Source organism: Protopterus annectens, chromosome 12.part0 (genome assembly GCF_019279795.1).
Source record: "Protopterus annectens isolate FY-2018-M chromosome 12.part0, PAN1.0, whole genome shotgun sequence".
NCBI lineage: Eukaryota > Metazoa > Chordata > Ceratodontiformes > Protopteridae > Protopterus > Protopterus annectens.
Genome location: NC_056746.1, coordinates 331,645,269 through 331,663,351, shown reverse-complemented (window position 1 = coordinate 331,663,351; position 18,083 = coordinate 331,645,269). Strand labels below are relative to the sequence as shown.

Below are 18,083 nucleotides of genomic sequence, written 5' to 3'. Positions count from 1 at the left end.
AGTCATACACCTTTTGTTCAGTTTTGCTTAAGCTTCGAATTTTGTTTTGATACAAGTTTTGTACATATCTAACTGGTTTGATTGAAACAAAAGATGCTGAAGACAACCTATGGAGAACAATTCCATGGAAAAATGTTTCACCTGAAAAAAAACATTAAATTCACAATACCAGACACTAACATTTTTAAAAGCAAATAAGCATACATTAAATATGCTAAATATGTAACACAAAAAGATACCATGCCAAGTTCCTCAGCTGCTTCAATACCTTACCTCTTCAAATTCTTTAAACTGCAAGCAAATAAAACTTTTGAAAAATTACACTGCAAACATTTTACTTTTTCTTTTATCTATCTGTTTGGACTGAACTGCAATTTTCTCATAATGACTCAAAATGATCAACTGAAGTCATTTTATCAGAAACTCAGGCAGGATTGTGAAGTCTTTCAAAATGCAGTTCTGGGACTCTAGTCCGCAAATTAAAAAAAAAAAATTGTTGAACATTTTCAGGTACTATGTCAAAATGTAAAAAAAAAATAATGAACATGCAACGTTATAAATATAAAATATGCTTCCATACCTCCTCTTTCATGCCATTTTGCAGAAGCATCATTACGCAGGCTTCAATTGGAAGGGCAATTTCCCGATTGCTACACTTAAGGTGTTCTTCTAGTGGTGTCCCATAGGCTGGCTTTTCAGACCAGGACTCTATATAAACATTTGCAGAGAAACAATTAACAAAATTTTAGATAATCTAAACAAGTTATTAGTGGCATACAATATGCATTTCTAACTCCTGGAATTAATTTAATTTTTCCCAAAGGATCTCCAAGTAGGACAGAAAGATAACATGTTCAACTGTGCAACCTAATTAAATGCTGGTTGAAATACAGGCAGTTGTAATCAGTGTGTTTAGACTATGCAAAACATTTACTTTGTTTAATTAACATGGACAAGGGACAGAAGCCTACTAACTTTCTGTCTAAATCCCTCCAAACACAGTCTTGCCTATCTCCAATTATTCCTTTCCACACAGAACAGGAGCATTAAGCAAATCTTCCCCTTTCTTCTTCTTCATAGGCTCATACTAGGCCAATGATCACCAGGGTCTTTATAAACCTAGCCATGCAACACAACCCAGTTTTGTCCCCAAGTACTTTGGAAGCTTGCACTGTGGGTATGTTAGTAAGGACAAGGGTTATGTTTGTTCAGGATTAATTTACTTACTGTTGACCTCTGTCAATTAGAGACATGGGGGCCAGACCGGGGTGAATTTGCAATTTCCCATCCAATAATCAAGGTTTTGCTTAAATAGGATCAGGCAAAGTTTAGGTCTTTGGATCTGGAGTTTCTGGTGCTGTTTGTTTTGCAGATGTGAAAGAGATTTAGCAAAGTTGGATCCAAGGATGTCCTACATGTCAGGTATAAACTGCCTCTCAGTAACAAACTGATCTGTGTAGGACAGGGAATTCATACCCTGGTTCTCCTAGTAAGGAACCCTTGAGGGCATTCTAACTGTGCTTGATTAGGTACATTCTAAAGGGGGTACTGTAGTCAATGATGGGTCTGATAAGGGCTGAGCAAAGTGGTACTATAACTGCCTTGGACCTGGATGTCATACTGTTGCTTATTTATCAGGCAACATACAGTGATTTCCATACTATCCTGGCTATATCTTGGTCAGACGCTAGACTAGCTACATATGTTCCCAGATCTCAAACTACTAGGTCAACTGTTAAGGGTGTTTTATCGATGGAGTAATAACTTGGTAATAACCTTGGTTGGATGGCTTCCCAAGGGGTACTATAATGCATTTCTTCACAATGAGTTTTAACCTGTGGCTTTAGCACCAGTCATTTATTTTAGACCCTTCTTGTAGGATGTCAGTGTCATGGGAAGAATCTACAACAGCTCCCAATTTACAGTAATCTGCGAACTTGGTGAGCCAGAGACATTTGACATTAGCCTTAACTTTTGAGAAGTAGCTAACAAATGGGAGTGGGCCCAACATGGTGCCCTGAAGTACTCCATTGGTGATCATTCTCCTGGTAAAGGTGTTTTCACCCAATCCTGACTTCTTAGGTCCTATCTCTGTGAGCCAGCCTGCAATCCAGCGAGTTACGTAGGGATTTATGCCTAGTTCTGAGAGTTTGTCAAAAATACTTGGCATATTATATCAAATGGCTTGGCCAGGTCAAGGTATGCTGTATGAAACATTTCCCCTTCATCCACAGCCTTGGTGACACTCTCAAAGAAGTCTACTAGGTTGAGTAGGCAAGACTTTCCCTTAACAAAGCCAAATTGGAATGGGCCAGTGTCTGTAGGTAGTCAATGGCTTTGAGACATTTCCATGATAATTTTTTTTTCCATAGCTTTGCATATTAGTCTTGTCTGACTGATGGGTTTATAGTTCCTAGGGGTCAGGTGGTGGCCTACCCTTATGAAAAGAGATGACTGTTGCAGCCATTCATCTCACCAAAAAGTTACCTACTGTTATACTTAATACAACAAAACATTTTGAAGTCGTAAGAATTACAGTGACTCTACATAGCAGTCAGTGCTGGTCAGTATAAACATTTACTCCCCCCCCCCCAATAAATTGTAATAATTTACTCTTGAACTACTTTGTGTTACTTCCTACCAAAGCAGAGGTCCTACACTGCACTCTGCAGAGTGGACAAATTTCACACCCAAGTTAATCCTCATACAACTCCTGTTAAATCACTAGAATAGTTTGCAAGAAATTATCACAAACTCCATCTCTGAAGACAAAACACAAGCCTTCTGTAAGCCCCAGTGTATTCACTATAATGCATTATATTTTTCTAAATGACACCCTTGGCTCGTAATTAGTCATGATTACAACTGTATAGCAAGAAATGGCAATACAGATTAATTTCAACCATTTTGCTATGTGGTTTGGGTGTCAAGGGTACTAATAAATGCAAACACTTTCTAACTCCTGGTTCTAGTATTGAAAGACAAGAGAAACTGTCTCATGGTAAGAAATCACTAGATTCAAGAAAAGCCTATACAACAGTAATAGCAAAAACATAACCATTCATGTAGTTCATTCTGATTTCAGTGTATTTGTATATGTACACATAGACACACTTTACATTATAGCAGCAAACTAGACCATGCCTACTTTTACACGAGTGCGCATGCGTATATACACTGCGCAAATCAACAAGAACAAATCAACCTACTTTGTTTGTTTATCAGGTTAGTCCCACTAGGCTGGAAATATCTAATCATCACCCTGTGATTAAACTCTATGCTGTAATCATTCAAGCAAAGAAAACAACCAGAAGTGCACAAAGCAAGCAGCAGTTATTTCAGAAAGTGATTTCAGCACAGGTTAGGTTTTAAAACAATTTTATTTGGTTTTCAGGGCACTTGCAATGCAAAATCATGCCAGAAAAGGAAAAGAACAAGACAGGTAGTGAAGTTCTGCCACACAGAGGAAGAGCTAATCAAAGCACCTAATATACTTTACCTTGTTGTGAACGAATTGCTGGAAGGATTGTTTCTAAGACTTGTAATGATTTTCTATGGTAATCTGCTTGTGCTTCTAATAACTGAGAATAAAACCCACATCGTAAACAGACTTTAGTGTGTGCTATGTAAAAAACTGAGATTCACACTAAAAATATAAAATGATGTATGTTGGAAATTCAATATTTGTAAAATGGCTCTGGTTATATTAAACGGTCAGTCTTAATTATAAAACTAACATCAGATGCTACTTCACTTACAAAGTTTGAATGGCTGAATAACTTGACATGACTGAACTAAAGAAAATTATTGAACAATACTGGAACGACACCACCCTCTGTACCATTATGGCTCTTCATAACAAAGAAGGCAAACAAGCTACACAAGCAGTACACAACACCAATATGAATAAAGTCTGTACTGATCAATGAAACATTTCTAGAAAAGGCATTTTTCCATAAAAAAGTAACATTCTTAATATTCATCACTACTACAGCCAGGCTACAAACATGATCAAAGAATGAGACATACCGCAATAAAATGCCTTGCATAATCGCCTTCTTTGGAGACAAAATTGTACATATCAGCTGCAAGCTGGTCCTGCAAAAACAGACAGAAAAATACTTTATGGTCAGGCTCAGAGTTAGTCAACTGATAAAAATTATATGAAAAACTTAAGTATTCACAACATCAGTATACTCGGACCACGTATTATAAAGATAAACAGTCACAATATAATGTACATTACGAAATCAGTTATCAGTTTCAGCCAAATTATTTTTTCAGTCTTAGAATTTTATTATACAAATTTTGTACTAAAACAGCCAAGTAAAAGTGTACTTGTTACATAACAGGGCTTAAAAACTGATGGCAAACTATAAAGCACCAGGAGACATTAGGACTCTGTGGCATACCTGCCACTTATACTAACAGTAGCTCTTAACTGAAAAATTCTTGTGACAGTACTATAAAATAAATCTGTTCACCACAAATTGTCTGTGCCGATTTTTCCTACAGTTTTCTGCATTGCCGTTAAGTATTCAAAAGCTCTCTTGCTCACAGGTAATCTAGCACTGATGCTGCTTTGGCATCAGGTGACACACTTTAATAAAAAAACAGCATTACTCTGATCCAGCTTCCATTTCGCTAACAAAAGACCTCAAGAATAATGGCTATACTCTACTGCAATAACTAAAGCAAATACAACATAACTGCATAAACTAACAGCAAAAGAAAGCTATAAACAAAACAAAAAAAGAACAAACCGATATAAAAAGAAGGCAGCAGTATTTTAGGTAGCTTTAGTGTTGCAGTACAACTTCCTTCAAAGATCTACCGCTATGGTGAGAACCTCAAACAAATGTACGACCGTACTTTGGAAACGACTTAGTCAGCAGTACTAAATGGGTAGAATTCTAAGCAACTTGTAGGACTAATGTAAGGTAGCAGTCTGCTAATAAAGGATCTGATGTCTGCTAATAAAGGATCTGATGTTGTCAATCTTCATTTAATCTTTGACATATGGGTTCAGTTCTGAATACCAAAACAGACTCGTCCATTACTACAGCCGCGAGAACCAAAAACTCTCAAGCTTAAGTCCTACCCAGAATGTTCCTCTCCAAATTACCTCAGATCTTATTTGCCACTTTCTTGGACGGATGCATTTGCCTTTGCTCTCGAGTCAAGTAAGGAATTTTTCTTATTACCTTGCCTATCTTCTTTTTTCAACAACTAAATTTATTTCTATAGATATACCTACTCCTTACTTTTCTTGTGTAGTTCTCAATTACCATTGTGATAATTTTCTCTTGTTTCTGCACACTGTGTACCTCTCCTTCTACCATTGCTGGTAGAAATCACTTTCTGTGCACTATGGTGTACGATACCCTTTCCTTCAAGTCCTTTCAAAATCTGAGTATTTACTGTGTTTAAATGGGATACGAGTACTTGTTTTCCTGTGCATTCCTCCAGCCATCTGTCATAGGCTTGTGTGATGTAACTGAAACTTTCCTCTTCTTCGTCATGGCCGAAATACCTAGGACCCTCCAGCCTTAAGAAATGCCCGTAGTGTGTCAAAATTCCTTCTTCAGACTTATATACATTATATATAGAACTGCTTCCATTCACGCCATACATGTCAACAGAAATAAGCAAACTGACATCTCATCACCTTCCTCTCCTTCCTCTTCGTCTGGAAAGGCTGAGTACAGAAGCATGTCTTTGCCATCTTTTTCACTAGCACTGACAGTCAAACTCAAATCCTCGGTGCCAAAATGCTCCTTGGCACTGGAAATTGGTACTGAAGCAATGAAAATCAAAAGTCAAATCTTCTGTGCCAAACAGCTCCTAGGCACCAACAGACAGTGGCACTGAAGCGCTGACAGCCAAAAAGTCAAATCTGCTGTGCCAAACAGCTCAACACAAACAGGCATTGGTATTGAAGCACTGAAAATCAAAAAGTCAAATCCTTGGTGCCAAAAAGTTCTTCGGCACTAACGGTCATGGTATTGAAGTGTCAGTACCAACACCCTCTATTGCTTTATAAACCTTTGATGTCGAGGACTACAGTGCAGATTTAAACCCCTAGCTTATTTCCAAAGGTCTCAGCTCTGAGCACTTCTTAGTTGGCAATCACCCAGGTTTCAGTATTCCCTATCTTTTTGCTGGGGAATTACTTGAAGTCTTTTGTACAGACCCAAGTCTCCCTCAGTGTCCTCTATCTAATTCCACAAAAAAACAAGAAGAGTTCTTTAGAGCTAATAGAACCTCATGGGGCCATATTTGCCTGGTCAGCCCTGAGGTGCAGGACTCTATCCCAATTCTTTCAGAAACATCTCTGCACCTTGGGGCTTTGGCCCGAGTCATTCAAAACCACTTTTTGTCTTGGAGGCTGTTGCACTGGATTGGAGAGTGACCACCTCATTAGATTCAGACACAGATTCCATCTTCTTCTGATACCTCACCAGACCATCCCTCAGATGAGGTCCATCGGAAGAAAAAGTGCAAGAACCACCACTTGGATCCCCCTGATGTTTTTTTCCCTTGGAGAAACCCTAAAAATTGCAAAACAGGGGTGACTGGAACACACAAAAACCCTACCCCTGAGGAATCAGCATACCCGCAGGCTTTTCCCATTCTCCCATCTACCTCTTGAGTGACTCTGCCCACGGATGACCCTTTTCAGTTGGCTGCAACTCCAATGAAACTATCCTTAGGAGGCCAGATGAGTATATGCCATGGTCATGGCGGCTGCCAAGCAAAAGAAACTGCCTGAGGAAAGTTCTTCTATCCATCCACTCAACACAGAGTCACAGACAATAGAAAGGTTTGGCAGAGGATTTAGGTTTTATCAACCTTTTCCGTATGGTCTTTGAAATTTCGGGCACTTTACACCAGGCTTCAAGGGATCTGGTCAAGGAGCTCTTGGATAGCCTGGCAGGAGCGGTCTCAGAAAAGGCACAAGATAAAGTTGCCTCTCAGTTAGCTACCATGGAGTTTGTCTAATTCCTCCATGTGGTTCACTGCTCATGCAGCCAAAGTGACTACCAGAGCAGCAGGCTCAAATGTAACCATAAGGAGACATGCCTGGATGCACTTGTGTGAATTTGTGGAGCCATTCAAGTCTTCGCTCATCAATGCCTCCTTTGACATATCTTCCCTTTTTGGCCCTAAAGTTCAAGAAACTTTGTCCAGGTGTGAAAAAGATTGAAGGACCTTTTCTGCTCTGGATGTACATTTTTCTACTCCTCACTGGTCCTATGCTAGGAACAAGGGGAGCAGGAAAATGTGGTTCACCAAGTCCCTAGGGCCTTTCCAGGACACATGTGGCAGTGGCTCCACCAATGGCAGAGGGAGGAGGTTTAATAGAAGACACCATCCAAGTGGAAGAGATGGCCTGCAAAAATCAGGGTTCCTGGGACTCCATTCCTGGAAAACACTATCAGCATTCCTGAAAGGAGGCCCGATTGCTTTCCTCTGGAAGCAGCCTCGGGCGTTTATCCTTGCACCATTATGCTTGGCTTTAGGTAACGTCAGATGTTTGGGTGCACAGGATCATAAGTAAAGGATACATCATATCCTTCCTTCCCTACCACCCACATCTCCAACAAAATCTCCAAAGTTCCACCCAGTCAGAGTGAACCAGCAGTTCCAGAAATTCAAAAACGCCTAGAAAGAGAGTCATCCATGAGGTTCCGCCAGACCAGACAGAATCCAGAGTTTACTCAGGATTCTTTTAGTGCCAAAAAAGGCAGGGCACTGGAGACCAATTTTGGATCCAAGTTTTTTTAAACAAGTCTGTTCGATAGATGAAATTCCAGATGGTCATGGTTCAGTCTATCCTTCCATTTCTAGGGAAAGATGATTGGATGTGCTTGATAGATCTGCAGGACGTGTATTACCACATAAAAATGGTCAAGGGCTCCAGGACATTTCTCCTCCTCCAGCTGGGAGCCAGACACGATCAGTTTAGGGCTCTGCCCTTTGGTATTACCACAGTTCACAGGGTGTTCACCAAATACATGGCAGTAGTGCAGGCCACTTGAGACTGCATGGATTCCTGGTGTCTCCATACTTAGACTCTCTCATTACTGCTCCCCGCAGGCATCTACTTGAACAAACAAAAAAAGGCTACGTTCTCCAGACTTGTGTCAACCTGGGGATTACTGTGATTATGGAAAACTACAACTAACTCCAACACAAACTTCAGAGTTCATAGGAGTGGACGGCAGAAGATCAAGGCCCGAGTAAAAATTGTCAGAAGCAAGACAGTATACATGACTACACTTACAAGCCATAAGGTTCAGTGGTGGCAGGCATTATGTTAGCCCCTCTATCAAGATTTCACATAAGAAATCTACAGTGACTTCTAGCATCTCAGTGGTCCATACTGTATCAACCAATGTCACATTAGGTTTTGACTATCAACCATTGCAAGAAAAATCTAGCTTGGTAGATTCAGTCATAGGAAATCCTCTTGGGCCACCCCTCTGTCTCATATCAACCACAAGCCATACTGGCCACGGATGCCTATAAAATGGGGTGGGGGCATTATCTGGGCAAGATGGTCCATGACACCTGGTCCCCCATGGAGGCCAACTTGCATATCAATGTTCTGGAGCTGAGGGCACTGTTTTTAGAGCTGAAGGCCTTTCAAACTGCTCTTCCCTTGGGAATGATTGGGATTCAAACAGATTTGTTTGTAGTTTGGTGCATCAACAAGCAGGGAGGAACCACGTCTTACCCCCTTTGTTGAGAAGCTCTCAGAGTTTGGCAGTGGGCAAATTCCTCCAACTGCTTTTTGATAGCTATGCATATTCTGGGGAGTTAGTGTGACAGTAGACAAAATGAGCAGATGTATTCTCCTGCCTCATAACTGGTCTCTCAATTACAAAGTGATGGAAAAGTTTTTTCGTCGCTGGGGCCAATCATGCTGTGACCTATTTCCATTGCGTCTGAACAACAAGTGCAGCAGCTGCTTTGCCCTTGTCCCCCAATCCAGGGGAGTCACCAAGAGACGCTCTCCTACACACAATTGGCCCTTGGGAGTTCTGTATGCCTTTCTCCAGTTCCATTAATTCCTCAGTTTCTAAGGACAGTGATCAAGTTGAAGAGGGAGGTAATCCTCAGTGTCCCCTTTGGCACTGACAGATTTGGTTCCCCCTTTTTTTTGGCCTTATCTGACTCAGCGACCATGGACTCTGGACCCAGATCTCCTATCCCATCCAGAAAATGAAAAGTGTTTGGCGTTCGCAAATACAACAGAACTAAATAAACGAGAAAAAAAGCCTCGCCAAACGCTATGCGGTCATGAGATGCCTGGGATCAAAACTTCAATTCTTATCAAAAATACCAGTGTTTAATGGAAACCGAATGGTTACAAGTTAAGAGCTTTCACCCATTCCAAACACGAGCTTCATCAGAACTAAAATTTCATTAAAAACAGTTACCATTTAAATAACATTTTTGGCGCCAAAACAATGGCTCTATTTAAAGTCACAGGACAAACATTCACATAGCTAAGACAAAATAACTGTCAATGCATATTATTTAATTGATCAATATTGACATCCTTACCTAAATAAAAATATAAAAAGTCATCAAATATATAATAAATGTAAAACAAACTCTCTAAACAGTGAAAGTTACTACCAATGCATATTAATCAAAGGTTTTATAGAAATAAAATCATTGAGCCCTGGGGGGTAGATGCATCTGTAAACAACTGCCACCACAATTCCTTGTAAGATAGCAGACCTTTGTGGTCTCCCCCCCGCTCAGGTCTATCTTGATAATGTCCGAGATAGCAAACTTGAAATGATGGTTATCACCCCATATTTTTATATGCCTATACAGTGCATCTTTTTCATCCTTCTTTTTAATACAATATAAATGTGCATAAATTCGCTTGTGGAAAAGCCTTTTGGTCTTACCAATATGAAAACCAGAACAGGCACAACATTTGGCCAAATATACAATAAATTTAGACTTACAGTTCCCCTGTCTGAACCTGATGTAAGACCTATGAATGTTGTCTAATGTTACTCCATCCACTTCATTTATGGTGTAACATAAATTGCACCTACCACATTTATTAGTACGTTTATTAGAATGATTTTTAACAATGGGGCCTCCTAAGTATTTTTTAATATTAGGTCCCATTTTATTGACAAAAATGGGGTGAGGTCCTACAACATTCGCTACTTCATTATCAGCCAAAATGATGTTCCTATTAGTGGTCAAAATTTCTTTGATTTTAAATACATATGGGCCATATTCCAAAACACAAGCTTTACTGTAATTCACTACTGTACCCAAATGTCTATCAGTATGCATAGGAATGATATCTCCTTGGTTGTAATTATAACCTAATAAAGGGGTATATTTTATTCCCCATTCTTTAATTACCTGCTTACTCACTTTGGACATCATTTTTAAGTCATAACCTCTGTCTCTGAATAAGGATGTAATGAAAGTCACTTCTTTCAACATGTCTGAGTGTAATGAAGTCATCCTAATGGCTCTGATCAGTTGTCCCTTGTAAATATTTCTTAATAGTTTTTTGGGATGATTGCTAGAGTATTCTAAATAGCTATTTGAAAATGTATTTTTCCTATATATTCTAGACTGAAAATTCTTACCGTCTTAAAAGACCCAAGTATCTAAGTATGCTAACCCCTCCTGACTATTGGAAGAAGTAAATTTCAAATAGTTACTGCTGGAATTAATATAGCCTAAGAATTTTTCAAGGTTGTCTACACTACTGTCCCATAAGATGTACATATCATTCAAAAAGCGGGAATAGTTCTTGATATATTTGTAGAATTCACTTTGGAACACTATGGATTCTTCCCAATCCAGCATAACCAGGTTTGCAAAAATGGGGGCACAAGCTGCCCCCCATTGCTACACCCCTGGTTTGCCTGAAGTACTCACCGTCATAATAAATATAATTGTGTTCCAAGACTATACTCATCATTTCGATAAGACATGTTTGGTCCCAATCCAACTCAGCATATTTTCTAATACTATTGGCAAAAGCTAGCAGTCCCTCCTCTTTGGGTATACAGGAGAATAGGTTGATTACATCGATGGTGACAAAAAACAACTCGCCGTTGTGTAAGTTAATAGGATAATTTTTCAGGAATTCCCATGAATCCTTAACAAGATGAGGAATTTTGCTGTAAATATGTTTCAACATAGTATCCACAGCTGTTCCTAAAGGGAAGGTTTTAGATCTACTTCCAGATATAATAGGTCGAAAAGGTGGATTATCTATATCTTTATGAATTTTGGGAATTCCTACCAAAGATGCTGCCACAGGGTGGTCAACCTTTAAATAATTATACGTTTCGATAGTAATACGTTTATCAATCAGAAATTCCTCAATATGCATATCAATTCTCCTGTATGCCAGATTTAATTCATTTAAAGAGATAACCTCAATTTCCCAATACGTGTAATATATCATACATTTTTGGAGGCATATACCACATTATTGTATATTACTATGCCTCCCCCTTTATCAGGTTTCACTACCCGAATGGTTCTATCATTCCTCAAGTCTTTCAATATCTTTATTTCATCTACCGATAAATTAGATTTAACCTTTTTGTCACCTATAGTATTCTGTAATTTATATATTTGTTTAGTAACTGATTTATCATAAACTAATATGGTTGGATTTATGAATTTACGCACATTTATATTGTATTAAAAAGAAGGATGAAAAAAATGCACTATATAGGCATATAAAAATATGGGGTGATGACCATCATTTCAAGTTTGCTATCTTGGACATTATCAAGACAGACCCGAGGGGGGAGAGACCACAAAGGTCTGCTATCCTACAAGGAATTGTTGTGGCAGTTGTTTACAGATGCATCTACCCCCCCAGGGCTCAATGATTTTATTTCTATAAAACCTTTGCTTAATATGCATTAGTAGTAACTTTCACTGTTTAATGAGGTTGTTTTACATTTATTATATATTTGATGACTTTTTATATTTTTAGTTAGGTAAGGATGTCAATATTGATCAATTAAATAATATGCATTGACAGTTATTTTGTTTTAGCTATTTGGATGTTTGTCCTGTGACTTTAAATAGAGCCATTGTTTTGGCGCCAAAAATGTTATTTAAATGGTAACTGTTTTTAATGAAATTTTAGTTCTGATGAAGCCCGTGTTTGGAACGGGTGAAAGCGCTTAACTTGTAACCATTCGGTTTTCATTAAACACCGGATTATTTGCATTATTTTGGCTCACTGTATGGTATTTTTGATAAGAACTGAAGTTTTGATCCCAGGCGTCTCATGACCGCATAGCGTTTGGCGAGGCTTTTTCTCTCGATTATTTAGTTCTATCCCATTCAGAGGGATTACTTCACCCAAACCTTCAAACCTCAAGTTCCTGGCTTGACTTCAACAGTTCCATTGATTGCCAGGCATAATCTATTTTCCCCAATTCATAGGATTCTTTTGACCTTCTATAAACCTTCCACCAGAAAACTCTACAATAGTAGATGAGAGAGATTTTTCTACTCAGCTCGTGATAACAACACTGACCCCTGCTCTGCTCCTATCAACAAAATCTTAGAATTTTTTAGCTTTGCTCTTTGAAAGAGGAGCCTCTTCCTCTACTATCAGGGTTCAACTTGCAGCTATTTCAAGTTTTCATAATGGGTTCAATAGATATTCATTAATTTCTCATAAACTTTGCAAAGCATTCTTAAAAGGACCTTGGATGTTAAAACCTTCTTGTAAGGATTTGCACCTTGGGATCTAAACTTAAGTCTTACAGACAATAGCACATTCCCCCTTTGAGTCTGATGCCATCTCCGACCTGAAATTCTTATTTTGTAAACTACATTTCTGGTAGCAATTACTTCTGCCAGAAGATTTTCAGAATTCAAGCCTTATATTGCAAATCACCGTACTTGATATTTCACAAAAACAGGGTCTCCTTGAGAATGAACTCCTCTTTCTACCAAAAGTGGTGTCAAAAACAAATATTAATCAGAATCAATTTACCGGTATTCTTTCCCAATTTCTCAGACAAAGGTGAATACTGTTTACATTTACTGGCTGTTCATACATAGACATTTTGGTTCTATCTTCATAGAACAAGACATAGGAAAATGACCAACTATTTGTTTCAAGTATCAGAATGGGTAAGCCAGTATCCAAGTTTATGTTTTTTTCTAGATGGCTAAAAGACTGTACATCCTTCAGTTACAAGAGGAAAGTTTAATTACCTGGGCCTGTTGGGGCACATTCTACTACAACCATAGCTACTGCAACAGTTTTTCACTCTAAGGTTCCCATGGATGATGTTTGTGCAGCAGCGACATGGGCTACCCCACATACCTTTATTACTCATCACAACCAAAGTGACGCATAGCGCACAACATCAGTGTGCCACCCAACAACAGCCCCTAAGGCAAGACAATGTACCCAACACTTTAGTCATAGGTGACTCTAGTCAGGCATGCTGATGTCTCACTCACCAGGCTGAACAAGGAGAAAATTACAATCAGCTGCCTGTCGGGTGCCAGGATACGCCACATAACACATGCACTCAAGTCACTCCACAACAAGTACAAATATGACTCTGTCATTGTCCATGCTGGAGTGAATGACTTGAGACGTACCTCCCTGGACTACATGAAGAGAGACATGGAAGAGATCTTGGATCATGTAAGCCAGGCAGGTATAACCCTAGCCCTGAGTAACATCCTGCTTTTGCCCAGAATGATACCACAGTATAAGGACAAAATGATTGACTTCAACAATTGGCTAAGCTTCTGGTGTCATTCAAAGGGGATCCAGTATTTGTCTGCCTGGGAAGACATGATCGACAAACCACGATGCTTTGCCATAGATGGTCTGCACTCGTCATCCCTGGGATTCAGGTTACTGGCTAAAGCTCTTGCCACCCCTATAGTGCCTTTTTTCGGCAAGGTTCAAAGGATAAAACCACCACTGTAACAGATACAAGCACGCAAAATCTGAAGGTAATGCTACTCAATGCTAGAAGTCTAAACCTCAAAATGCAATCTCTCGAGACACTCCTAAAAATGGAGAACATCGATATCTGTGCAGTGACTGAGACCTGGTTCAAGGCTCCAGAGAACACCCCTGCAATACCAGGCTACAATTCTTACCACACTTTTCGGCCACAAAACCAAGACCGAAACACTAAAGGTGGAGGAGTGTCCATATTCACCAAGGATATTCACACCTCCAGGCTAGTTGCCCAACACAATGTATCTGAAATTCTCCAGGTGCAACTAACACTAGGCAAGACTGCAATCCAAATTGTAGCTTGCTACAGATTCCCCACTATACCCCAAGATTCTCACTACACCTTCCTAAACATACTGGAAAATATTAAGATACAACCAAACACCCTAATACTGGGTGATTTCAACTACCCTGCCATTAACTGGGAAAACTACGCTGGTACCAACTCCTTTTCGCAACGGTTCTTGGAATTCATAAATTCCAACACCCTGGATCAATTAATCCATTGTCCCACCAGGGGCTCCAATATCCTAGACTTGGTCATTACCAACATGGGAGATAGATGCTCCACATGCTCCACACCAGTGGTCACCCCCTCATTGGTCAGGTCTGACCATAAGCAAATCACCCTTGACATCCACATCCCACCCCCACCCCCCCAGTAAGGAAACCTCCTTAAAAAACTTCTCCAAAGCCAACTTCATGCTACTGAAGTCAGAAGTGACAAACTTCACACCACCCATGCAGACGGCATCTGGAAGTTCGACTGCAGAATCCTACACTAAGGCACTGTACGAGTACATCCACTTGTGCATGAATCGTGCCATCCCAAATAGAACCATGATGCTCTTCTCCAGAAAAAGGAAGCCAATCTGGTGGTCCCGATATAAACAAACTATACAACAGAAGGAAGAAACTGTTGCAGAAAAGAGGAAAATCCCAGGATGTAAAAAACTCCCTCACCAGCCTCAGAAAGAAGCTGAGATCCCTCATAAAATCCTCAAAAGCTAGTTACGAAAATAAAATTGCCAAAGATTCCAAAGACAACCACAAGGCATTCTGTAGTTATGTCAAGAATCTAAATGGCAATGCTCAGATCTGCTCTGAGCTACAACAGAATGGCATTAAATATACTGATCCCAAGGATATTGCCAATATCCTGGCAGATCGATTCAGTGCCAACTTCACCCCCCCCTCTCACCCCCTACAGGGCCCATCTCAATGCCAAAAGATTGCCAAATTCCGATAATCACAGCAACACAGGTAGAAACCGCACCCTCCACAGCTAAGAATACAGCATCCATGGGACCAGATGACATCCCAGGCTGTGTACTACATGAACTACAAAATGAACTGGCACCCCACCTAAGTGTCATGTTTAATCATAGCCTCACCTCAGGCTTCATGCCCACCAAGTGGCGCACAGCTATAGTTATCCCGCTCCACAAGGGAGGATCCACCTTGGATCCCGGGAACTACTGTCCCATCAGTCTGACAAGCATGATTCTGCAAGGGCATGGAACGCATTATCATGGAACTTATAAACAAAGACATTGGCAACCTTCAAACACTGGACCCCACCCAGTTTGGGTTTGTGAAGGGCCGATCTTGCCTCCTGAATCTGAATGACTTCTTCGAATCGGTCTCCAGAGCTGTGGACGAGGGTAAGGCAGTCCACACAGCCTATCTGGACTTCGCCATTGACACCATCCCCCACTCTAGATTCATAGATAAACCTACTAAGCTGGGCATAAATCCCTATGTCACTCGATGGGTTGCCAACTGGCTTACTGACAGAACCCAGACTGTAAAAGTAGCTGACTCCAAATCCAGCTCCAGACAAGTGGAGTACCTCAGGGTTCAGTCTTGGGACCACTCTTGTTTGGCATCTACTTCTCTGACTCTGGACTCTGGCTAACAAAGTTTGCAGATGACTGCAAACTGGAAGCCATTACTGAATCCCCAAATGATGTGGACATTCTACAAAAGGGCCTTACAGAAACAGATACCTGGTGCCAGAGCCATGGGCTCAAGCTTAATGCCAAGAAATGTATAGTTATTCCCTTTGGAAAAAAAACATGTACCCATGAACTACCACATAGGTGGCAGGACACTAAACATTGAAAGTGTGATGGGAAACTTAGGGACAAAAGTGGACAGTGGTCTCACTTTCGATAACCACATCGCCACAACAGTCAGGAAATCCTTCTATGTGGCACACCTCATCACTAAGGGCTTTTCATCCAGAAAAAAAGAGGTCATTGTCCCACTGTACTCATTCCTCATTAGACCCATTATAGAGTATAATGCCCCATTTGGTATGTACCTCACAAGATATCTGCAACAGCTGAAAAGGCCACAGAAATACCTCACTAAAAGAATCACAGGCCTAAAGCAGTTGCCATATGCTGACCGTCTAAAAAACCTCCAGCTATACTCTCTGGCATATCGTCCACTCGGAGGCGATCTCTGCTTAACATACAAGGCCATGTCAAACCCTGAGCTGTTGGACATGCTCCACTTAAAAAAATCCCAATCCCTCAGAGTCACACACCCCAGGGATCTAAACCTTATCATCACAATGAACAAAACATGCTGGAGGGATAGGTTCCTGACCCAGAGACTCCCCATACTCTGGAATAGACTGCCCATACATGTCAAGCAGAGCGCCTCATTGGCCCTCTTCAAAACGAACCTTGATGATTGGATGGGAGATGGGGAATTCACCCCAGGGATCATGTCAGTCGCCCTGCTAGACAGGGGCCCAGAGAAGTAAATATTGTGGGAAGAAATTTCCAGGGAATTGTTACGGCTAGGCTTGCATAGGCCTTAGGGCCGATAGCCTAGTACCAACCTATGAACCTATTATGAATTGGATTTGGTATCTAGGGGAAGAGCATCATTTGGTTCTGTGGTGCTTGGGAATATCCTTCCGTGAGTCCTCCCAAGATCTAAGGTAGCTGGGGACTCTGTCCCATATGTCAAGGATTAAATGGAGATTGACATCATCGGATAAAGAAGTTATGTACTTACCATAATATTCCATCTATGTTGTCCATCTTCATTTATCTTAGACTCCCCACACTCCATCCCCTTTCCATAAAAACCTCCTGGTGGAACGAATTATGCTCCTAGTTGTGCATTTTTTCATATACAGAAAACCAAAAACTCAAAATCTGAGCTATTAATCCAGATCCACCAAAGTACAAAAATTAACAGAACAAAGTAATCAGGAACCACGAGGTGTATAAAGACGAATGTTGCAACACTGAAGTCTTTATACACCGCGTGATTCCTGATATTTTTTTCATAACACTAGATAAAGGTGTTATTAGGATTTTATTTTCTATCTGCAAACTCGATCTGAGATAAATTAGAGAGGAGCATTCAGGGTATGACTTAACTTCAGACTTTTCGGTTCTCACATGCTGTAGTAATGGTAGAGTCCATTTTGAAATTCGGAACGGAACCCATATATCAAGGATAAACACAGATGGAACATTAACGTAAGTACATGACTTCTTTACTTCCAGCAACACTGCGCTAACCAATGCCTACCAAGCTTCTAGAATGGACATCTGATCTAACAACTATTCTGTACATGTTGGGATGGATAACAGGTTGCAACATTAAAGACAAACTACACAGACACATTTTAAACTACACTGTAGAATTCTCACCAATGTAAAAATAATAAGTTCTTCTGGTACTGAAAGTGTTGTCATTCAGGTTCTCCCAGTTAGGTGTTGCCACAGTAGAACTCTGGTCCGCTAATGATTGGCAGTGGATTTTTACGGTGCCGAGTTGCCAGCCCGACGCCCAACCTTCAAAGAAGGCACACCCACTCATGCACGAACCTGCCTGCATGTCTTTAGACGTCACTCGACCGCGGGGAGGACATGCAGACTCCACACAGAAGGCGCTCCAGCCGGGAATCGAATGGGAGAACCTCTTGTGTGAGGCGACAACACTAACCGCTGCACCACCACAGCCATCTCTTCTAGTGCTTAAAGCGTTTTGTTTTATTTGTCACAATAAAAGGCAGCATAATTGATAAGCCACC

The 18,083-nt window shown here is 40.4% G+C and overlaps 1 protein-coding gene across 3 annotated transcripts in view; it reads right to left on the bottom strand.

Moving 5' to 3' along the window:
• The window catches only part of ARHGAP17 (Rho GTPase activating protein 17), a 1,246,301-nt gene that overhangs the window by 723,366 nt on the left and 504,852 nt on the right, over positions 1-18,083 (bottom strand). For all 3 annotated transcript variants that reach the window (XM_044089406.1, XM_044089407.1, XM_044089408.1), the window contains exons 8-10: positions 4,030-4,098; positions 3,500-3,581; positions 581-708 (exon numbers count right to left, since the gene is read on the bottom strand). In XM_044089406.1, the coding sequence (XP_043945341.1) occupies positions 581-708; positions 3,500-3,581; positions 4,030-4,098 (279 nt within the window). The remainder of the gene's footprint in view (positions 1-580; positions 709-3,499; positions 3,582-4,029; positions 4,099-18,083) is intronic.